At 41.6% G+C, this 19,328-nt stretch overlaps 1 protein-coding gene across 1 annotated transcript; it reads left to right on the top strand.

The window, feature by feature from the left end:
* Positions 1 to 787: 787 nt before the first annotated feature.
* Positions 788 to 9,494, top strand: T265_08462 (hypothetical protein; the record flags this gene model as incomplete). The annotated part of the gene is made up of 2 exons (XM_009174274.1): positions 788 to 1,627; positions 9,248 to 9,494. One exon carries the CDS (start codon positions 788 to 790, stop codon positions 1,487 to 1,489), a length of 702 nt encoding a protein of 233 aa, XP_009172538.1.
* Between the last annotated feature and the right edge of the window lie 9,834 nt (positions 9,495 to 19,328).

Below are 19,328 nucleotides of genomic sequence, written 5' to 3'. Positions count from 1 at the left end.
ACGATTCCGTCTGTATATTTGACCTATTTAACTTCAAACTTCATTGGATCATTGTTCCTTAAACAGTCAGGAAAATTTGAAAATAATCGTCCAAGTGCTTCCCCGGTCAAAGTAACCACGTGGGCTGAACGAATGAAGCGCTGCACTGTGGGATCAATTGTTAGTGCCGTAGACCATCAGCCGACTCACGGCGACTCACGCTGGCGTGTTTGGCTTTAGACTAACATTTCATTACAATGTGCAAACCTGGCTGCCCCGCATACCGCAGCAGGTTTCCTAAAGTGCTCAAATATTCCATGGTTACCCTGCTTAAGCTAGGTATGTTCTAATTTATTTCCATGAATCCAAAAGTTCTACCCGTTTTCCTATAGATCTGAGTTCTTCCGAAGCGCCTTCCGATTGTGCGACTATCTTCAGTTTCTCGGGGATCTAAATGACCCGAAAATACCCGTAAGTTGATAGTGGTTTCTCCGAATTTCAAGCATCTGGATGAAAGAATCTGTATCCTATGAAATTTTACCTCGAGCAAAGTAACAATAAAAACCACAAAGTGATAGTGCCTGATCATAGAAAAAAACTGTTATTTATATGCTCCGGTTTAATTTCACGTAGTAAAAAAAGAACCAATAACCGTCTGTAACGTGCAAAGTGTAAACGTTTATTCTCACAGGTTCTGTCAAAACACTAAACCTCACCACCAGCTTTACAGGCCGACTCTTGCTAGCAGTCTGACGATCAATAAATTTTCAAAGACTGCCAAAATGCAAAGGTCACGTGACACTACCATATGACCAGTTCTCATGATGTAATACGCTCTCAGCCGGATGGGCTTCGAAAACTTAAATACGAAGATGGCCCTAGGGAAACTGCAAAAATCCACAAAAAAATTAAGGAGAGATCCAAAAAGCTGCACAAACAACCAAACAAGGATCCAGGGTGCAGTACCGAAGATTACAACGTAGTACAACGCAATACAAGCGGAGCCCGGTCAGACACCGAAAGCTCTTCATCAGACGATCCATCAAATGAAGACGACGAATCGTCTCCTGTCTCATCAGGAGATACCGCCAGTGACTCGGGAGCAAAAGATATTCCTGCGAAAGAAAGTGGTTTGCGGTGCTGCTTACTATGCGCTTGTTCCGAATGTTGTATGCGCCGTAACTGTCCAGAACGTTGGGATAAGCTCTATTACTACCTTCAGACACAGAGCCAGCACTGCCCAAACGGCTGCCCTACAATCGTACCTCGTCCGGAGGAAGAAGACTGGAAACATCCTGGTGGATACGGAAGCAAATACGCCTGCTGCTCATTTTGCGGTCATCCTGGCTGCATAATCTGTCTGAAGTACACCGACTGCTTACTCTGTCCGATTTTACCAGTATGGGAATGTTGCAAAGGGATTGACGATGGATACAGAAGATACCGTATTCAACTGCGTCTGTATCGCTACAGGGATTCCCATAAGAAACGATACCTAGTTCTGGTTTAACCAAGTGGGAAATGACTGAACGTATAAATCTCTGGAAAACGTCTATTCCGTTGACTGGCAAGCTATGAGACTACGGAAGAGCAGCACCCCAACAGCTTCATCCATTGCATGCTCTGATCAGAAGCCACGTTCACCAGAGTAGGTAACGGCATTTTTCTAATTATGCTTTGGTTCACTACATACTCATTTGCTCCCAGAAGTAGCCCAGTTGTTATCGATCAATGAAATAAACACCGCAATTGTGCTGTTAGAATTAAGTTCTCTATACTTGAGGAGATTTCAATGTAGCAAATCGGGAGACAAGTGCAGAACTTGCGGTTGAACAAACAGAACTCAGTTCAGCATGAGACTGAAGCAACAGAATAGGTCATTTTGGGTTCGTCTTTTTTAAGAGAGCACTGGAACTTCGCATCTTACCTACCAGACTCGGCAGTACGAAAGCAAATTTAGCAACGCAAAAAAACTTAAAAGAAGAAAAGTAAGGTGATGGAAAGGTCATTCGGGAGGAGGCTTAAAAAGGCACGTGATAAGCATCACATGATAGCTCGTTTTCTACCGACCAAAGGGTGTTACTTTAGTAGTCCTGGAATACCGATAAGATCCGAGCGCCCAACGATGCTTGTTTGCACATATCCGTGAACTAGAGACGAACTGCAAGTGATTTCATTGCGCCTATTTGTCTGAAAAATGATCGACGGAAGAAAATATGACACCATAATTCAGAGGAATGATACTATCAGCGTCGGCTCCGGGCGGAAGTCGAAAGGTCACTGTCCCTATTTCTATTGAGACTTGGCACTTCGACTGATATCAGTCCACACTGAAAAGCCGTAAAGTACTGCCTAGCAACACGCATCTCACGAATCCCCAGGGCGGTCAAACTCGTGAAATTTAGCAGCTGAATTCTTCTGCCGTGTGGGTTGATCGGCAGTTTGATCAAGCTACACCGACGTCAATCTCCACACCACTAACTATCGACCCTTACCTCGGTTGGCGGCATGTTAGATAAAAAATGTATGCAACTTGTGGAATTTCATTACTTCCGAAAGCAGCCAAACTAAGATTTCTTCAGTTCTTTGATGACCGTTATCTCAACCGCAACACTCGTGTGGGTTGGTACCAAGGTAACCGCGAAGAGATGCCTGGCAAGTGAGTGTTTGGTTGCACAATATGAACTTTAATCATAGAATGTGTCAAACCCCAACACTTGTAGGCATTCAAAATCACTGTTAGCCAAAAAGTGCCGTTTTTGGTGCCCGGTTGAGAAAGAAAGTAGCAGAGGAGTTGCCAAGCTTCCATCTGGAAGAGGGCCACGAAGTAGGTAACGAAAAACTGGGTATCGTCGACGTGCTTCACCTTCAAGCCTGGAGTTCACGTAGCCTTTTATGCATGCTTAGAGGCGCCGCAAGCTGTGTTTATTACTGAAAATCGATCGCGATCAGTCTTTATTCAGATTGCCTGAACCATTGTATGGAAGTTAACCAATCTCGAAATAATTGTGGCAGGCTGTTGAGGATAAGAGGTTTAGGAAAATCGTCGTAGCAGCGAGCTGAGTGGAAAGTATTTTCTTGCTTATACCTCAGCTGCATTAAAGACACGAATAAGCTTTTAACCACAGGTAATGAGGACAGAAACCGTGCGAGAGATGAGATGCATTTTGAAAGCAAGAGGAATTTTCAAGGCAGAGGAGGAGCCTAGTAATTCTGCAAAATATATCCACTTATTCATTAATTTGATTTTACTGAAAGATAAAGAGCTGAACTTCTAGTTCAAAGGATTCCTCAAGTAAATGTTTGTCAGAAGAACCACACAGTGTTTCAGTTGGAAAAATGTTCGGGAAACTCTACCCATTAGATCACTGGAAACGCTTCAAGAGCCCGTCACCTATTTTATCGCTCCTGGAACTCATCAGATAGGTATAGTTCATGTTTAACGTAACCATTTGATGCATAGTGTAAAAGCGAGATCCAGTTGAGTTTAGCGGAGTCTTAATTATTCTGCAATAGGTAATGTTTCATAAATCGCGTTTAAATTAGTGTTCGAGTGCAACACAGTGTTAATGGAGATAGGTACACTTAGTTTGCCAGATACACTAGTAAGTGATGCACTGAAACGGAAATGCAAGTCATCTTTCCATTTTGGAGCGAGTTGCAAGGCAACAGATTAAAGTACAAATTCAGGTTTAGACACCGTTCCTTTACAATTTCAATAGCGCTAAATTTTAGCCATCTAACTGGGTGCAGCCAGGCTTCCTTAAGAGCATATCACAATAGGCTCTCCATCTGAAGTTGATATATACGTCTGTTTGCTCCAAGCAACAACTAGTTTTAGCCCCTTTCTCGATATAGTGTTATTAGGCTCATCCAGTGAAAAAGCCGTTTCCTTCGGGAGGTCAGATTTCCCACATGAGCTCCGGTGGAAATTGATTCCCATCATATAAAAAAAGATGTCTAATTAGCCATGAAATTTTCACAGAAACCTAAAGCTGAATGGGTAAAACACCAAAAGATCCCACACATGCAAACCATTTTAGTTCATTATTTTCAGCCGAGGAGGCAAAAAACAAACTACGGGTCGGGCAAAACCTGAGTGTGTATTGTGGCATAACTTTTGGCCAAACGATTAGTGGATTAGCGACCATCCTGCTTTGTTAAGATAATTCTGGGCTAAAGTGACATTCAGTTGAAATGCCATCGAACACAAATTCCTACGTATGATTACCGAAATTCTGACGTTACGGTTCAGTCATTGTTGTTTCTTGGCGCTAGTGCGCCTTTCATCATGATGTCCGGTATCCACTTGAATGCGGTGGCGCCGGTAGGCAAACGGTTCTGGTACTACTTCATAATAGTGATATTCCAGTTCTGCCGTCTCTCTTAACTTACTTTGAGCAACCAGTTCCATTGCAGGCAGGTTGATTTAAGTCCATTTGTTTTTGGAAATACTGAATTCTGCAAGTCGTAATCACGCTTAGGCTGCTTGTGGAGGTAGATTTCGTTGTTATAGTGGCGACCGTCGGTTGATGTGTGTTTATTACGAGACATCAATGGGTGGTTCAGTCGCTTATTTTCTGACGGCGGCATTATGCTGACAGACCAATCACGACGGTTACAGTATTGATCGTGAAGAAAATCCGGAAAATGTGCTACGTGAACTTTACAGAAGTTTGGTGCATCGGAAACTTTGCCCGTTTGTAATTAGGGGGCAAGGAAGTTTTCCACGAGTGGGAAAAATTGGAGAAACTATACAGAATAAGTAAAATAAGAGTGACTTAGTTAGACTGTGAATTCTACAGCTAGATTGGAGCTTCTCTCCTGATAATATGGGACGAAGCCTCGAAAGACAAACAATATTGTCGCTGGAACGAGACAATGGTCCTGTTAAATCCATAATACTGAAAAATAATGCGCGCTCCTTGCTTTGATTTGTGGCTTCGGCTATCGTATCATTAGCAGACAGTACGTACTACACGCTCCACCGAGGCCTGACAAAGATGGTGACAGTAGAGCATGGTGTTGCTGGTCCAGTAGTATGCGAAGGACGCAAAATAATAATGATGTCTGAATAGGGGCCATTTATAGTGCTTATCATCGCTTGTGGCTAAACTCTTAAGTGTTAACCCCACTGGCCGGAAGGTTGCGGGATTGAAAATTTCTGAGTTTTGTGAGGTGCACACGGCTGAAGTGTCCAAGAAAGGATGAAACAGCTGTACAGTGCCTCTTGCTTTCAGCATGGATTTGCCCCAATGACGATAAGGAATCCCTATGGAGGACTGATAGAAAAATTCAAATCACGATTAATCAGCATATGGAAGGCCGCCTCGTGTTTCAGTTGACGAAAAATTGCACTTACCTGATGAGCCTCAAAAAGGGTGAAAACGATCGTGGGCTATGGAAGAGATTTTAGCAAACTTGTGAGTGGTTTTCTTGTGTTTCAGTGAAAAATTGCACTTACCTGATGAGCCTCAAAAAGGGTGAAAACGATCGTGGGCTATGGAAGAGATTTTAGCAAACTTGTGAGTGGTTTTCTTTATGAGACCATACTGTGGTCCCTCGAATATCGTACCGAATAAACTAGTGGGCGTCTTTTGTGGAGCATATTCGTTTGAAGGATTCAGTTGAGTTGCCCGTGAAAAACAAGTTGGCATGGAAATGGGTGTATTAGTGGAAATCCGTTCAATTTCGTTGCAAGTAGAATATAAGTTTACGGAAACTTGGGGACTGTGCACATCTGACTATCCAGAAGAGCGAAGCCGACTGTCGTCTGTTGAAGCGTTCCCAGAAATCTTATGGGTAATTTCCTTCATGAAAATCCGACAGACTTTTCCTTTTTAGTGTCCGATCTCCAGATATTTCCCTGATCCGCCAATGGAAAATCCAGATTATTTACTGGAGTTTGGTATGAAACATAGTGCCTAACTTGGATTCTCGAACACGGTTGACATATTCGGCGTAACAATTTCGCAAACATCCTTTACAGTCCACCTGGTTGATCATCTAGGTTATTTTGTGTACGCTTTCTTTGTGAGGTAATTTGCTGCTGTTGCACATGTTATTTACCCGGAGTTTAATTGCTAATCCGAGATCCGCTGTTTGCGGGAAGATAAAAACGTTGAGGCATCTGATGTCCTTTCAGATTTTGGTGTATGTGTGGGAATAACGTTGTGTTGTAAGCACGCCTGAGTGCAGCCAACAGAGCAGAAACATCCAATGGCTATCACTGACTATCGTTTATTCTGTTAGCTAGTGGATGTTGTCAATCATTGACCTGAGGTACGAGTTATTCCCGTGACATTTTTGCGGTGGGGTAACACTTGCCATTACATGATATTTCGATTATTTGGCCCCGTTTGAGAGACTTGGTTCCCCGCTGAGAACCGACCACACTTTGACATTGCAGGCAGGAGTACAGGTACAATAGCTATCACAGCACAGTTACCACCGTCTCTTCAGGACAAGAGCAACCTGTGTTTTGCCGTCTTATTCATGAACAGTCATAAGAGCAGGACATTATCTGGAGAAACCGCTCGTATAATTTTTATACATATCATTCAATATTGAAAATATCCTGATAGTTCCGCAAACTAACTGCACAGAAAGGATTTAACTTCCAAGGCTATAGGCTGGATACGCCAGCCTTAGGCCGAGAGCGGTGAAATAGCTCCATGTAGTCGTTTAAATCGCTGACAGAACGTAAATGTTTGCTGGCCATATGGTAAAATCGATTAACGAAAAAGTCTCGCTTACTAGGATATTATGGTGATGGTTTCATACTACTCAAATGGGGCAAGGCCTTAGTCGTCTGAAAAATAAGTAGAGATGTTCGTTTAGATTTAGCGCATGGTAGAAAGTACATTCGCAAAATATACGCTAGAAAGTTACATTTATTTTTTGTTGGGGAAGGCTCAACCGACACTGTAGAAAAAGACTTGCCCACGGTCTCCGAAAGGCGGCACACATATCCGCGGAAATATTCAGCAGTTCAAGCTCACCGGAGCACATATGTTTGTACAGCTTACCAAATACCCAAAAAAAAACAGCTGTTTAATTACGTCCTATTCTCCTTATATACGCTACCACCATTCTTATCGTAACTCACTGTTTGCGCTGTAGTCTTAAACTTAATCGCTACTTGTCCACCAGGTACAGCTTAAAAGACACTTCCAACCGTACTAAAATGTCCCAATGCAGGTTCTACGCAGCATTCACCAGCTGTTTCATGATAATTCAACAGTTGAAAGATCCGCCGTCTCCTCAGCTCACTCCGACGTGTGTTTATCAGTTCGACTGCTCCCATGGGGATCACTATATTGGATCGATCGTTGACTAAACTAATGTCTGGTCCCACCCTGGCTACGTGCGTAGTCACGTGGAAAGGACGAAGCGTACAGTTTTGGCCTATCTAGTAGGTACAGGATACCAAGTGGATACTACCACGGCCTGTGGTCATCTAAGAAGTTAGTCTAAAACCCACATGACTGGTTAGTATATGGATGTCGAATAAAGATGAAGCTGTTACCATCACTAGGGACATTTTATTTGGATGCCGCGTTTACACTGGCCGAAACGTAAGTGCGCACACACCACGTTTGAAAAAATAGAACCAGTGCGATTGAGCAATTAAACTCAGCCGTACGGAACACGTGACCCCACTGCACCAAATGATCCTTCCCTCCTTTAGTCAGCTGGCTTAGTAGTCTTAGTAATTAACTATGTATCAGTGAATGTAGGTGACTAAATGTGTGATTCTGATGATGGATTACTGAAGAAGCCTCNCCGTTGCAAACCGGCCAAAAGTATTTTACATCTAATTAGCTAGTTGTGCTCATCTGTATGCGTTCGTTGTTACTACGAGAATACGCAGACATTTGGCGGGCTTTGGCCGCGCATTTCAGGTTAATGATATATGGTTATAGATTAATGGTAATGATTCCTAACTTAAAACCGCACACCAACTAATCTAGAATCGTTATCCAAATGCTCACGGTTTATATGCCTTCTATTCTATTCACAGTGCGGTGCTCGATGGTTCCCGTCGTTTCAGCCTACAAAAGCTGTGGCGCGAATAGTCCTTTCTGCCTCAAAGCCTCAAACTTTTCTGAACCTATTTTTGATCAGTCTTTTGTTAGCCCCTGATATTTTAATGCATTTCCTGGCGGAATTTTTATTTTTTCATTGTACTCATCCATCCTTCTACGAATTTCATGTAGATCATCTGAGTGCAATTCATTTATCCGAATTTGCACACGGCCTCTGCCGACAGATAGTTTTTTTTAATGCATCGGTGAAAGGCGTGTTATGTTGGTCTTGTAGAAGGCCACCCTTCCCTATTCGTGTTAAAGATCATTAGAATGGCCTCAGATGTCCTCGGGCTCATACAGAAAAGCAGCAGCCCTTACAAAAATTCTGTGCACAGAGCTAAAGCAGTACTAACTAATGTCGCTTTAGGATGGTTAAACGAACAGTTTAAACTGGTTCTAGTATCAACTGAATTTTGGCACACAGTGGTTTTTAATCTCACAACAACCTCTGTGTTTCTTACAGTTTGAGAGGAGAAACGTGTCGGAATATGACTCTATCTCCAAACTAAATTCGTAGTGGAGATTCAATAATTGTATAATTGGTTAAACGTGTACCGTTTAAGCGATAAAACGTTCTCATCTACATAACACAAATGTTTTCAGTGATTACGGAAATTCCGCTAAAGCCTTTTGTTTTAAACTTTCCGTAAGGACATTCGCCAAAGCCGGAGGGATTGAAGATGCGATTGTTCGGCTTCATTTACTTTGCATGGAAAGTTAAAAGCTGATTAAGTGAGACTCAGGTCTGCTTCACATTTCCGAATTTTTCAGCTAGGGCAAACTATTTGATGCCAGTAGCCATTGGATTCGTTGGAAAAAACAGCGACTTTGCTAATATAAACACTCGGTTTATCGGTTGGTTTTTAAGGCATTTGTCGAAAACCTAGAAACCTCATCAGTTGAGGAACGAATTCTGTCAGTCTCATGAAGGGGGCTGCCTTGCGAACACTTGATAGGTAACTAAGACACGGTTGGGTTATACTTTGGCGATGGAAAAGGTAGCACTTACCTTGCTATATCACGGACAGCAGACAACCGCCAACTTCAACTTTTCGGTTAATTTTTGTAGTCAACCAGCAGGTAGAAAACTTAAGCTACATAATCACTTTTGTTCAATTCGACAATTGCCCTACCCTTATCTACCCTTGTCAATCTGCCTATATTGTGTATTTTTACAGGAATTCAAACGCTCTCCGCTTTAGTGGTGAACTACTTGGACCACCTAAATGTTGGGACCTACAGACTGTAACCAACTTTACCGGCAGTTTCCCCCTACTACATTGCAAAAACTTTTGAAGCTCATATTCAACAGTGAGGCTTATTGCTTCCTTCCTTGTAACCTCATTATCCAATGCAAAATTGAAGTCATTCTCTAAGGAATAACGCTGGCTCTCGCCCATTGGTTCATTTAAAGCTTTCCTCAACTAAAGGAATCAGCATATATTTCATGTTTATTTGTGATTTTTCCGGAACATTAGGCCTCAGAAAACAAATTTTTGAGCAAAAGTATTTTCCATTTTTGCGATGCTTTTTGGGCAACCTTTGCTTTCGTGAATAAGGTAACTTGAGGAAGGAAACACGGTTTGCAGATCGTGTTTCGGCCAACTTCCGTGGTGAGATGTCAAAAAAGCCCAGCAGTTAAAAGGTTTCTTCAGTTGAGTACTGACTTAGCCACTGAGTAAGTTAATGGAGTAAAGGCGAAGGAGGTATTCAAAGAGTTCGGAAGTAGAGATAAGGGAATCGACGTTTGGTGTGCCCCTTCCGAAGATGAGTGAATCTTTTAGTTTGCTTTCAGTTTCACATGTAGAGATATTTACCTAACGCTATTTTCTTCAATAAACAGAAAAACGTTTGGAAGCGCATGAAAAACCAGCGCTTTAAGAACCCTTCGTGGGCAGCTTTTCACTTTTTACAAAAGTGCTGCGTGGGGTCAAGGGACACGTTTACTGAACTGACAGGGGTTTAAAAGGACTGACATCTCCTTTGACGAACAACAAAGATCACTGTGGAGCGTCAGCTAAATAGTGTGGTCGGACATAGCTCAAGTCTGTATGTGCTTAAGCGCCTGATTGCCAGAGTATTACGGCCGACGAGCTTGTGGATTTTAATTAATTTTGCTCTGGTTTGCGTCCTTGGCATTATGTCAAAAAGGCACCTTAATAAAGCTTTTTCTTTGTGTTAGCTTTTATCAGCGAATTTTGAGCCAAATCGCCCGTTAACTCAAACCGGCTTGTGATTTGACAGTTGCTAAAAAATTAGTGTTACAGCATAATATGTAAATGAATGTATCAAGCCAGCCAACTGTTACTAAAAGTAATCACGGTCTATTCTCTTGCTTGCATGAAATATAATAGTAATAAATAGTAGTAAGTGATATTTGATAAACGCCGAGTGATCGCAGTGCCTTCAGCTAAGAAGACAAGTCTGCTGACGAATTCAAGTACCCTAAATCCAATAGCATTGAAGGGGTATAACTGCGTGTATAATGCTTTCAAAAATAGGCTCTTCTAAACTTGTAGATGGAGCTTAGAAGAAGGGCCGAAAGATTTCGTGGTTGTGTACAAGTGAACATCGGTGCCGTGGTGTCCATTTTTGCTTAAAGATATGATGTATGAGAAGGTCAATCAAATAACCCGAAGAATTATTATGTACCTGATGAAGAGAGATCCATTGATTAAGGTTATCCTTAAGGTTTGACTATAGTGTGTGAACCACACTTTTGGACCGGACTAACTAACTAGTTGCTCATACATGTGGTGAGACATCCAGACTGTTAACATAAGATTTAGGCTGCTCCCGTCCCAAATGCTAGTGTTTTGTGGTGAGGGGTTTGAAAGGACCTCCTTTTTTGAGTATCCTACTTGTCCTTTTGTCCACCTACGTTGTTCTAAGTGTCATTCACGCTTTGAGTTACAAAAAAAAACTACCTACACATCCCAGCAGCAGGTTCTTGATGACAGAAGACTGATCATCCCGTGTGATGCATCGTTTCTCATGTATATCCTGTCCCACTCTCTCTGACACCACCCATTATGAGGCTGAGAATGACAAAGGCATACCGACATACAAAAAAATTCAGACCGGATAATGAAAAACTAGCGTATATTTTGGTAGTGGAGGGAGGAGAAATTTTTAGTAGAGTTTCAGTAGAGACGACAATGGCGAATGTTCGACGTTAAAGTATGTCGCTGATCAGTACAGGACAAACGTACCAAAACTCCAGGGAGACGTTAACTGGAGTCTCCTGATAACCGAGACCGATAAACCAAGTTTGGTAAAGAGGTAAGGGAGTTTCAGCATGATATAAGACTGTCGTTGAGGTCTTTGGAGAAGTCCCATGCAAACAAACCACCAGTCTTCCAAAACTCACTGTATGCTGCTGAAGTGACAAACGCTGAGAGGTCTCCTTTATTCAGGCTTCTTTTGTGAAATGAACAGATATCTGCAAACATCAAACGTTCTAAAGAAATATACAGTAGAAAATAAATAAACAAGTATAGAATGAACAAACATTAGTATAATTACAAAACGCTCAGGGTAATATTAAATTAACTTCCGAAAGGCGGACAAGCAATCGTATGGTCACATTATGCAACTATGTTCAACTACCAATAGGTTTTGATAGCTTGATGATGTACGGCTTCTCTATTTATCAAATGACGCCGAATAAATACAATGGACTTTACCATTCGCCGGGTAAGTTCGTCCTGTGTTGCTTGGGATATGTAAAATGAATCAACAAGCATGCCTTAACGTTCAAAACGAAAGATGAAATGACGTCCATTTATTCAGAAACTGGAGGATCTACGTGCTAAAAGGTACTCGAGATAAAATGTCATAATGATCAACGTTTACGGCAAACACCATATAAAATGTACTTCACGCACTGCACCTCTTAGAAAGTGTAACGCTCTAGCCGGTACTCTTCAACAGTAGCTATAATAAGGGAACAACCAGACAGATATTAGAAGTCGTTTGGAAATGTTTTCATCAAAGCCTAAAGTTGTCACAAAATCTTGGGAAGCGCTCTTCGCTCATGAGAAGAATTTTTCCAAACGATGAAATCTGTCATTCTATTTGCAACGAATTTTCAAACCGACTTCCGAAATCCCAAGAAACACCAGGGTCGCTCAAACAACCAATCAGTGTAGCAGTGTTTGGGTGGCAATGGTTGCATTAAGGTTGCTTGTTTCTTTCAGAAAATTCATTCGCCTTGCTGCTTGGATTTATTTTTTAGCCTACAATACTGCATTTGCTGGGATGCGTGTGATGTTTTGAACAGACAGAGAAGTTGCAAGTCATGCATCAAAAAATCGATATAAGCAGAAGTCATAACCAACATCCGATTGCGCACAACTGCCTTAGAGGCGTTTCACTGAATGGCACCTGTTGTTTACAAAAGCGTGTGATGTTACAAATGAAACATTTCATTTAGCTTTCTAATTTCATGCGATGACATAAAAAACACTAATCGTATTGCTGCGCTTAGAGATGCGAACAGTTTACCACATGTCTAATTAGGATAAACGTTTGCTTGACTAGCTATCTGGTCGACATTTAACACATTCGTTTTCAAGGTAAATCTCACGCAAAAAACAGCGTTTATCTGAACGTTTTGCGTTTAATTTTGAATTGATAATTGGGATCTATTGTCAGCTTATTTAAAACGGACCATTCTGACGTGGTCTGAAGAACCTAGTTATATATATATATATATATATGATTTGCCACAAACAGAATGGCTTCGCCCCTCCGAAATCTGAATTCGTGGTAGCGTTCAACTAACTGTTTGCTTTAAACACTTAGAATAGCAGGGAATAAAATAGAAGCTCGTTTGGATATTTTGCGTTTTGGTACCTTGTAGTAGCTCGCGGTTAGTTCTGATTGAAGTCGTCCAATGCAAAAATACCAGTTTAGAGACCTTAAACTCATCAATATGCTTAATAACTGGGGATGAAATAAAATATCAAAGATGTCGCAGGGAAAATTGTCACCCCGCCATCTCCTCAGCTAGATGTTTGCTAATATCGCGTCAGTACTGGTGCTCTGCTCGGATAATTGACAACTCTGTTCATTGGTGTACATCTCAAAGGGCTTGATTTCAATTCATTGAAGCAGAAATTTCAGATACCGATGTTGTCTACTGGCAGTCACTAAAAACGAGTAAGGGGCTGCAAAAGTTTGCTGTCTTTTGGACCAGAGTATTGGCTCTTGTCAATAGTTTGCCTGTAGGCCAAAAATGACCGCTCAGTGTTTTTTGTGTGTGTCACACTCAAGATACTCCAGGAAGCGACTCTTTATTGATAATGAAAAATAATGGGTTTGCTAGGGTCCTGGTTTGGCTAAAATATGCGCAATGTGGATTCGCAAATGCTATTTTAGGAATAATGTCTTTGGTGACTTTCAGTGGAGCTCACAGAGAAGATACCTCTCCAACGGCACTACCCTGGAACTTTTTCATTAGCATTCATATTCACATCGCTGTCGTTTGAAAAGTTGTCCTCCTGTCCTCACCAAAGTGGGAAAGCACTGGTCTCGAGTCTTGCTCTCATTAGAACTCATCAGCAGTGCATATCCAATGACCGTGCCGGGGTTGGAACTCCACACAATGTGACACGCAAGGTCAGCCTTTTGCCACCAGTCTATCAGCGCAAGTTGGACGCATCTGAATTTTCACGTATGACCAGGCAAGCAGGTTCACGCTTGAGAGAATTTGATTTGCGTGCTCGACTCATCATCAAACGAGAACTCCGTAACAGTCCTCGTTGTGACGGTCGGTTGACCCGCCTGCCAGGAATTCCCAGTCAGGTGGCGATAGGGACGCTTGAGACCCGCTGGGAACTTTTTTGATTTTGATTCTGTGGTTTGCGCTTTATGTATTGTTTTGTTTGGTACCCAAGATTGTACTGAGTCTCAAGACTGTTGAGCTGTGGGACGAAGCATTGGGGGTAGTGACCCGCACAAAGTATTTTAACACTACGCCACATCAAACGTCTGGCAGGACTACAAATTAAGTATCAAGTGGTGCTTGCCAATGTATCAGACTGCACATATTGTAAGGTGGCTAAACTTGAATTGGTGTGATTGTATTGTGCATCAGCAGACTGGCAGGATAGTCTGGCCATCAGAGATTAGGACACGGAGGATAACAAGGCATTGAAACTATTCTTGGAATTTCGGTACCAGATGCCGTGTTTAAGTCTAGGGCGGTCTCGGGCCTCCACTTCTGCTAGAGCTCAAGAAAACTGTTCTCGATTAAGACGGATGAGAAGAACATCGTAAAAAGCAAAACCTTCTGGGTTCTTTAGCATAGCCAAATTACCCAGAAATACGGAGGTTTTTGTCCGACGCATGATAACTCCAGGGCCCACATACCGTTGTTGAACTAAAAACGAGAAGAAAAAAATACGGTTTATCCTAAGAAAATGGGCTTCACTCCTAAAATTCTCTCTTTCAGTTTCAAATATACTAGTGAACAGATTTGCCTCTGTAAAAGAAAACACCGAGTGGCGAAGACAAGCCAGCTGTTCAATGAAATTGAAATACGAAACAAAATCGAAGTGGGCTTTATGTTTCATGCAGTAGATTATGTAAAGTCCAAAGATGGAGTAAAAATTATCAGGTACATTCTACCTAAGTAAGAACTCCGGTTGACGATCCCGGGATCCAATGTGTACTCGGAGGATCGTGGCAAACGACAGACTACAAACGGAGTGAAGTTTTAATGAAGTTTCATACAATTATTCATCCTCATTATGGATCGCCACGCACTTTCCAAAGAAAACGGTGAACATTTGTGTAACGCTGACTACCTTTAGGCGCACATGCTTGATAGGGCTGACTTCCCAACGTCCTTGGACGTGCCATCACCCCCATAAACATTCATGAGTTGAGAGCAAATTGCCAAGTGATTTACGTATCGGTCACAGCTGATTTCAAACCAATGGTCTTCTTGCATGCAATAGGGACATAATCAAGACCACAGTGTAATGGTTCTCACTAGAGGGTGTCATGAAATACAAGATGGAGAGACACGTGTTACCTAGTGTACTTTCTTTGTGTCCAACTGTTACGATGCCAAGCTCGTAGAAATACTACACTTACAAATAGCTCGCAGCATTCGCCTGGCAACAAAGATAGATCGCCAGCAAAACTATCAACATTAGCGGCTTGTGGCGTCTTCCAGAGAAAAAACAGAGGTTGTTTTTTAAGGCATGCTGAATTCCAGACCTATATTAGTTTGATACGTCGCCTATAGAGTGCAAACATTGGGATTTAACCAAATGCCATGTTGCAGATGTAACATGATAAGCTATCTTCAGGGGATTATCTCTCCTCCTCACATCCCGGACAGTGTATTCTTTTACATTCTGGGTTGTTTTGAGTTTTTAAGAGCGTCTCTTGCGTCGGAAGACCGCCCCATTTGCTATTGTAATTATGTCAGACTGTTCACAAGGAGAAGAAGAACCAGACATGTCAAAACTTGAAAAGTGTGAACAATGCTTTACAAAGCGCGTACTTGACACGTTTTACAGACACCTATTCTGGCCCGTTCCAGTGGACGCATGATTGACAACCATTCTTCAACCATCACCTTATAGAAGGGTTGAAACAATTTGGTCTGAACTCTAGGTCAATGTACGACGATGGATTAATTAGCACAAATATGAAGAAATGTCCGGCAGGTGTAGAAATATAACCGATGAGTGCTTTAGAATTCAGTAGCATTGTGCAATGAACCAACCGACAGAACAACTACAGTATGCGTTAGTGACTCCAAATGATGCCGAATTTTCGTATTGCTATCCGTACTTGGAAAATACAAACGAGTAATGATAACGTATTGGTTTTAAATATTACTTTATTGAAACAGTGGAGCATAAAAAGTACTGCTTTATTTCGTTTAATATGAGGCTTTTCTAAACTTCTTCATTAACCTCAACCTTCGAGTATCCAATAGCTGATGTCATCTGCTTCTCGCATGAAGAAAACGGCGTCAGCAATCACTCTAATGCAGCAAACAGAGCGTGGGGTGTTCCCACCGACTAAAAACGGTTAATTCCGCAATCTGCTTAAAGCTATCATCGGAATTGTGGTTCAGAGATGACAAGATGATTGCCGGAGTGTACACTTCAACAACGGCTGCATTAATAAATGGCATTGGAATAGTGAAGATAGGTTAAAAGATTGTTCCCAGTATAACATGTAAGCCACCTGACAATGTGCCAATGTTACAGCAACATCTGATGTGTCGATGTGACACAATAAGCTTTTTTGTCTCCTAAATCTGCTTATCTTAGACTGTGTTTCATGTTTCAACCTAAATAGAAGGTTCTAAAAACTTGCTCACAGTTGCACACTTCCTTGGTCATTGGAAACTATAAAGAGTGCGAAAGAATCGCGAAGTACTTGCTGGTTTAGCAAGATACGAAATGCCAGCTTAATCAAAATTTGCATACATAATTCTCCTGCGAGGTGGATACTCATTCTGTTGGGCTATTAAAAAGACACAACTGTACCACAAGCCGGTCTCACAAAATCTTAACCTTGCATTTTTCTCTCCCCCCCATCTGTTTCTTCTCTAGAATTACTGCACTTTGTTGTAGTCGTACAGATTTCCGACTTGAGCAATTAAAAGGTTTAAATAACTGCCATCTCATTCACAGGTAGTCTCACTTGCCGTTCATTGTACCAGACGATGAGCTTTTTACAAGTGTGAGTTAGGCCTATAGCTTGCATTTTCTCTCCCCCCCCATCTGTTTCTTCTCTAGAATTACTGCACTTTGTTGTAGTCGTACAGATTTCCGACTTGAGCAATTAAAAGGTTTAAATAACTGCCATCTCATTCACAGGTAGTCTCACTTGCCGTTCATTGTACCAGACGATGAGCTTTTTACAAGTGTGAGTTAGGCCTATAGCTGATTAGCCGCTTGTAGTCGGATGGATATGTGCTCACAAAACCAGCCTGAATGTTGCCAGCGCGAAATTCCGTGGAATTTCATGAGTTGCACGTTACTGATGGGTTACAATACGATAACACCTCTTTGGAGTTATCAGCTTATTAGCATAGATTTGATTACATCACACAAAGTTACCACAGGGGATTCCAAACTCTCCCCATACTACCAACCATAGGCTGCCTTCATCAATTTTGACTATAGAAATTTACATGTGCATGAAAAACGAAGGTTATATTGCTTTAGTTTATCAGGTCCATCTTCCAGAAAACCCCAGTAACATGGATGAATGGAATGAGAAGATACTAGAATATGATCTCTTCTGAAAAATGATCATGGGCTAGACAGATTTCAATGCTATCCATATGCATTTTATGCCCAAAAAGAACCGTCAAACGAACTCAAGTTGATAAATACTACACCAGTTCCTCGAGGCTGGCAGCTCATCTCAGAAGTTAGTTGACACAAAAGTGTAACGATTTTGTCGGATTAAGATCGGATGTTATTACGAACGAAAAGGTTTGTCGTAGAGGTTATTGTATATCCCGCTTTCATCAAGTTCCAGAAGTGAAACAAATCACGTGGTCATTGGTGTCGGGGACCAAGTACCTAGGGGATGTCTATTCGTTGTAAGGCACACATTGTTACCGTCAACTCTTAAGTAAATTCTAAGCACACAACAATGGATAATGTGAAATTTCACCAGATAGGATCTTCGGTTCTTTTATGCGAAAACGGAAACAAAAAATTGGAAATTTCGCTGTAGAGCAGTCGTGTCGTCCTGCACTGAGTTATTGCTTAAATGTGGGCCAGAGAAAACGCCACTGTTTAATCGACAGAACAAACCATATCAGGTGAACATTCACAATGACTAAATTGCGGCGCCGCCTATACTGCTTTATGCTGGACTGGCATAGCTACTTTTTAAAAGGAGAACAAAAGTATTCGACTTTAGATGTTCCCGGAACAGAGCACGATTTTTCCAGAATCGGTTACCTCCTTGTAATTTGTGCTTCGAAACGCGTCACACATCTCTTCTGCTGTCATGTGCTGCTCTAATGAGATCTAGAAGTTTTGGCCTTTTCAAAACCATTTTCAAAACGTTCACCCTGAAAACTTTGCGCTAGTTTATGATTGTTTTTTTCTGTTATTGTATCTTCTATGGTATCTGGACTAACTTCGGATAGTTATATCTAAAGTTCGTTGGATCATGATTGTAGAGCAAAATCTTGGCTACAGTTAAACTGGTTGTGTTGTTCCACTGTGGTTCCTACTCCCTTGAGAGTTCATATCAGCACACATGTAGTATACATATATTACCTGTCCTTTGGTTGATTTATATACAGTTATTCGTAGTTTACAACATTGTCTACTGATTGAAATAATTGAAATCATTCAAAACTACTTCATTCCAGGAGGTAGTGTGCCAGCCAATCTCCCAACCGGGTAAGTTAAAGCAAATCAGAGATGTCTCTGCTAAGGCCCCGTCTGTTGATTTGGTAATAATCGATTCTATTAGTAAAATGATCTAAGAATTCATTTTATCTTACGAGATTTGAGTAAGCGCGTGTTTGGAACAGCCAGTTACTTAACAAACCACTACCAAGGGACAGAACTTTTTTTAAATCATCAGTTGCCGGACAGACAGTCTGAGTAAGATATTGTTTGTGGAGGGATTCTGAAAAAATACTCCAAATGCATGTCTAAAATCAAGATGTTATCGCACGGTTGCATGTGAGTGACAGGCGATATCTAAGGGTGTGCAGCTCCCACACTAAAACCATTTAACGTGTGACGTCGGGGAGATGGAATAGTGACTACACTCAACTACACAACGGGATTTTCGGCTCACTCTAGTGACTAGACGATTTCTGGAAGGGTCGCACAACGATTGTGAATGGCAACCAAAGTTTCTATGTATTCTGTAAGGTAACGAAGGGTAGACTACCGTACGTGAATCCAAGGGACAGCTTCTTACTGGCTTATTCACTCCAACGATTTTAAGTTGTTTTATCTACGTCTTAAGTAGAACCAACCGATGGGTATAGTTGCTCTACGGAGCAATGAGAGTGAAGCTTGGAAGACAAATTAAAACGGACGACAGCTTATTTGCTTCCGAAATGCAACAGCACAATCTTGATAACAGGACCATCCAAGCCATACGGATGAAGATCCCAGTAAAAAAACATAGAACGAGTTTTCTTGTCGACAAATTGACAACGGAATTAGTAATTAAACTGAACGAACCACTCCTTGCGTTTTGGAAGGTGAATGACAAGCTAACTAACCGCAAACAATATTT

This window comes from Opisthorchis viverrini (genome assembly GCF_000715545.1).
Source record: "Opisthorchis viverrini unplaced genomic scaffold opera_v5_218, whole genome shotgun sequence".
NCBI lineage: Eukaryota > Metazoa > Platyhelminthes > Trematoda > Opisthorchiida > Opisthorchiidae > Opisthorchis > Opisthorchis viverrini.
Note: the sequence above shows the minus strand (reverse complement) of the source record. Positions and strands in the feature narration are given on the sequence as shown.